General features: G+C 37.0%; 1 protein-coding gene across 1 annotated transcript in view; it reads left to right on the forward strand.

The window, feature by feature from the left end:
- LOC143023691 (uncharacterized) overlaps nucleotides 1–5,590 on the forward strand; it is a 34,128-nt gene extending 28,538 nt beyond the window's left edge. Inside the window, exon 4 of the mRNA XM_076182301.1 lies at nucleotides 5,549–5,590. Within this exon, the coding sequence (XP_076038416.1) occupies nucleotides 5,549–5,590 (42 nt within the window). The remainder of the gene's footprint in view (nucleotides 1–5,548) is intronic.
- Nucleotides 5,591–5,963: the final 373 nt, after the last annotated feature.

The following is a 5,963-nucleotide window of genomic DNA, read 5'->3' on the forward strand; positions in this document are numbered from 1 at the left end:
GGTAAGGTACGTGGATGACGTTTTTGTCGTCATGAAGAAAGAAGACGTGGGACCTTTCTTCGAGCGACTGAATACAAAGAATGAAGCCATCCAGTTCGAGATGGAGAAAGAGGAGAACGGTCAATTGCCATTCCTGGATGTCATGGTGACGAGAAGCGGGTCCACACTGATGACGGGGGTTTATAGAAAGGACACCCATACAGACCGGCTTCTGGACTATGGCAGCTGTCATCCGGCCACCCACAAAAGAAGTGTGATTAAGACTCTGTGGTCTAGGGTGGAAAAGGTGTGTTCCACGGAAGATAGCAAGAGGAAGGAGAGGAGTCACCTGAAGAAGGTATTTAGGGACAACGGCTACCCGAATTCGGTGGTAAAAAGGTGGACGGCACGACAACAGAGGGGAAGGATGGCCGTCAGACGACCGGACGCGACGCGGGTCACGGTCCCTTACTTGAAAGGGGCTTCTGAGGTAGCGGCCAGACTGCTAAGGAAACACGGTGTTGAAATAGCACACAAACCAAGGAACACTCTACATAGGGCCCTGACCAAAATTAAGGACACTGTGAGCCAAACGGACCGAATAGGGGTGGTTTATGACATTAGGTGCAAGGACTGCGAGACACATTATGTTGGGGAAACGAGCAAGAAATTGGCGACAAGACTGATAGAACACCAGAGGGCTGTCAGTAGAAAGGACATGAGTTCGGCCGTCTCAAGACACTGCGAGGAAACGGGACATGAAATGGACTGGCAAAACGCGGAAGTGAAATACGGAGGTAGTGGAAAAAGCACCAGGTTATTCTTGGAAGCTTGGTCAAGTGATGATAATAGTGTCAATAGATGCATCACTTTAAACCCAATTTATAAGGGGGCGAAGGATAGGCTGGAGAGGAAGCTTACTTCTTAATATGTCTATGTTGTGTGTTTTATTTGTTTTTGTTTCGACATGACGGTAGTGTGTTTCTTGATGTGTTTTGTATCATTCCATTTTATTTTCATTTTTATGTATGTAATTTTATTTATTTATGAAATTTACTAATGGTGGTGGCATGCGTTACATGACTTTTGTTCCGCGTATCGTTGTGGCATGCCACGTCGTACAGCCTTTATACCCAGTCTTGGGGGACATTTTTTTCACACTGCATTTCTTATTCATTTCAATGTGTACTCTTCCTTTTTTGCATGTTTATGATATTGATGGATTTTGTGTTCTTGTTCCAATTTCTTTTATTCGTGATAATACATGCTACACGGGACATTTGTTCCACGGGGGTGCACAGTGGTGTGACCCATCGGTAGCGGGTTGAATTCTTACAACTCTCACTGTATTTTCTTTATATATATATATATTTTTTCTATGGTAAACTCGGTGAATGTTTTCAAGGAAGTATTGCACCTGTTATTTTACAGTTTTATTTATATTTGTTTCTCATTTGTGTTTTTGATTTGGTTTAACTGCGTTGGATTATAACGGTTACTGTATAGAGACCTGTCCCAGTGTACCAAATTCCCCCTATTTATGTACATTTCCATTGCTACCACTGTATTACCCTGAAGACGAACCCCGGACAGGGTTCGAAACGTCGGAATAAATTGACGAACGTCGAGTCCAGCGTATACTTTCTCCCGTAATATATATATATATATATATATATATATATATATATATATATATGTACATATATATATATGTATATATATACATATGTATGTATATATATACATATATAGATATGTGTTTATATATACATATATATATATATATATATATATATATATATTTATATTTATACATTCCCATATTACATGTATATACACATATATATGTAGAAATATATATATATATATGTATATATATATACATATATATGTATATATATGTATGAATATAATATATATATATACATACAGTATATACATATATATATGTATATATATATATATTTATATATTCATATATACATATATATATTTTGATTGAAGTTCACAGCAGATTCTGCGTTCACGACTTTTTTGCTGAGTAATTCTACATCTCTGACGATGGAGCGGTGAGCAATGGCTAGCTCCCATAGACTTTCAATGTCTTTCGGACATCTTTTTGGGGAGCTAGCCATTGCTCACCGTTCCATCGTCAGAGATGTTGAACGTGAACGCAGAAGCTGTTGTGAACTTCAATCAAAATTGTCTACATGAGAACCTGCTACCTAAATACACCAATATATATATATATATATATATATATATATATATATATATATATGTATATATATTATTTCAGACAAATGAGAGAGAAATGGGTGGGGAAGGGCAAACGAAGATGTGTTGGGAATAGAGTTTATTCCCCTAACGTTTCGACCAACTTGATCATCTTCAGAGGAGATGTTGCATTACAAAGGATCACAAGTCTTTATACTCGCAGCGAGGGGGAACCCGGCCAGCCGTGAGTGGATGTGCCAGGTCTTGTCTTCGGCTAATGATATCATTATTAAGACACTTGCTGTTTTTGACAGGCATTTAAATCCGTCTCTGTCATTGTTATTTTCCCTGATGGCGATATGTGCGGCTTCCACAGTTTTTCTCTTTTTTTTTTTTTCAAGTCCCTTGTGCAGAATTTCCACGCGGCTCCAATCAGATAGGTTTCCGCATTTTTCTAGATGACAAACCGGGGAGTTGGATGTACTATGTGCCCTGAGGTCGTTTTTATGTTCATTCAACCGTTTCTCAATCCCTCGACCCGATTCGCCGAAGTATGATGAAAGACAGCCGCTGCATGAAATGCGGTAAACGACACTGAGGTTATTATGAGTAGTTAGCATGTTTTTTTTAGATATTTTTCCTATCTTATTGGAAGACACTTTAACTACATTTACTCCACCTTTTAACAAATAATTATCAATAGCTCCGGTGTTAGTAGAATTAGGGACAGTTATAAAGTGTGACTTATCTTTTCCCGGGGCCTGGACGCTTGAGCCATCGTAGATCTTCTCGTTTTTTTTTTTTTTTTGGTGATCAAATCTCCGGGGTATTTCAGCTTCTTAAAGATATTCTTGATGTATATCAGTTCATCATGTAGGAGTCCTTTACTGCAGATACGAAAAGCTCTGAGAAAGAAACCTATTAGAACACCAGTTTTGACACGTCTACTGTGTGCTGAAAAATAGTGGATAAAATCATCCCTAACGGTGGGTTTCTGTACACTGAAAAACTTACCTGTTCAAAACCTGTATGTATCAGTGTGTCTAGAAACGGTAACTTACAATCTTTTTCAAGCTCAACTGTGAATTGAATGTCTTTATTCACAGTGATGAGTCTTCTTAGCATATTCCCTGCACAAGGGACTTGAAAAGAAAATGAGAAAAACTGTGGAAGCCGCACATATCGCTACCAGGGAAAATAACAATGACAGAGACGGATAATGCCTGTCAAAAACAGCAATTGTCTTAATAATTAAACTATTAGTCGAAGACAAGACCTGACACATCCATTCACGGCTGGCCGGGTCCCCCTCGCTGCGAGTATAAAGACTTGTGATCCTTTGTAATGCAACATGTCCTCTGAAGATGACCATGTTGGTCGAAACCTTAGGGCAATAAAATCTATTTCCAACACATCTTCGTTTGCCCTTCCCCACCCATTTCTCTCTCTCTCATATATATATATATATATATATATATATATATATATATATATATATACATATATATAGGTACCTATCTCTGTATATATATCTGTATATATATATATATATATATATATATATATATATATATGTGTGTGTGTGTGTGTGTGTGTGTGTACGTATATATATATGTACATATATATATATGTGTGTGTGTGTGTATATATATATATATACATATATATATATGTATATATATATATATATATATATATATATATATATATATATATATATATATTCGTGAAGAGCTGGAGTCCAGGATTCATTATTCGGAAGAAAGTACACACTGGACTCGTCGTTTGAAGTTTATTCCTATGTTTCGAACCCTGTCCGGGGTTCGTCTTCAGGTTGATACAGTGGTAGCAAAAGGAAATCTATATAAAATAGGGGTCTACCTCGTACACTGGGTTGGTTAACCCAAGTAACCGTTACATTCTAGAAAAAATACAAAAGTTACACATCACAAAGATTGAGCATAGTGATGATGATATGATTTAACGTCACAAAATCCTTCCATCGGAAGGAGATAATGGTGCTACTCACAGAGGACTTTATAGTGTGAAATTTTATTAAGTATGACCTTGGTTTAACTTCGCCGGTGGTAGGATTTGAACCGCCATCACCTCTACCTTTGCCGCAAGTAATGACACCCTGACCCACTCAGCCATCAAGCTTCCCTTGAGCATAGTGTAACCCGAAAAGAACTCCAAAAGAACCCTATGTCACATAATCAACACATCAACATTAGTATCCAAAAACAGAATGGCAAATGAAATATTACACTAAAATATGTAAACCTGCCTAAGAATAATGCGAAGTTTTAATATGATTTAGCTACCGTCGCCCGTAATGTGAAATATCAAAGCTAAAAAACGTAACATACAAATATACAATACAACAATAAAACAAACCCAAAAGAGAGTAAATAAAAGATATAAGAAAGATGAATGAGTGACCGACCAAAATGGATAAAAAGTCCACATACCAGGATGCACCGCAATACAGCCAATAACCTAAAGGTGGTAAGCACCACACAGCGTGTACTAACCACACGTCTGGGAAAAAATCCCACAAAACATAATCAACTAAACCGCTGACTCAGAATAAACATGGGCAGGATGGCAAATTTATAACCCCCCTCTCCGTCACTACTTCCTGCTGGACACAACGTATCCTGAAATAAACTCACATCAGTAGACGGAATCCCATAATAATGATCAACCAAAAGCACCGCTAACACAGGCCTGATTAAGTTACATAATGTTACATTCAAGCGAATACACGGGTTAGGAAACTCATCCCTCCCGGAATACTTAGCATATTAGCCATAGAGAGAACATAAAGTGATCAGGGGAAAATAGGAGAATGTCATGCCACAGATGGGCCGAGTGTCCAGACGCCAGAATGCCCCGCGAAACATTCATTGATTAAATCTGGTAATTACAACATATCAAAGTAATAAACACAAAGTAAAAGGACACAAGCCCACAAAAACAAAAACTAATAAACCATACCTTTCACCAACTTAAATAGAATAAAACAAAATACAAATAAAACATAAAACACAGACCAAAAAGCAAATTACTGCCGTGATGAGTGTATCCTTTCAAGCCTATCCTTAGCTCCCTTGTAAATCGGGTTCAAAGTGATGCACCTGTTAACGCTGTTCTCATCGCTAGCCCATGGTTCTAAGAATAACATTTTCCATTTCCTTTAGCTTTGATCTTTCGCTAAAACGTATTAGAACGTCTCATTATAGTTAGGCAGGTTTATATACAAGCATTTTAGTGTAAGATTTTATTTGCCATTCTATTTATGGATACTAATGTTGATGTGTTAATTATACGATATGTTGTCCTTTTGTAGTTATTATCGGGTTATACTATGCTCAATCTTTGTGATGTGTAATTTTTGTATTTTTTTCTGGAATGTCACGGTTACTGGGAGACCCCCCTTTTATATAGATTTCCTTTTGCTACCACTGTATTACCCTGAAGACGACCCCCGTATTGGTTAAAAAATTTAGTAATAAACTTCAAACGACGGGTCCAGTGTGTAATTTCCTCCGAATGTACTATATATATATATATATATATATATATATATATATATATATATATATATATATATATACATATATATATATACTATGATAAAGTAGTAGCCTCTGACTGTCTGTCTGTTTGTTTGCTTGTTTGTTTGATAACGAACTCCTTCTAGGGTTTTGCAGATAGACCTCCATAACCATATATATTTTCATACCCTGTCCCTTCAGGTACTT

This window comes from Oratosquilla oratoria, unplaced genomic scaffold (genome assembly GCF_046742065.1).
Source record: "Oratosquilla oratoria isolate Oo_2021 unplaced genomic scaffold, ASM4674206v1 SCAFFOLD55, whole genome shotgun sequence".
Classification (NCBI taxonomy): domain Eukaryota; kingdom Metazoa; phylum Arthropoda; class Malacostraca; order Stomatopoda; family Squillidae; genus Oratosquilla; species Oratosquilla oratoria.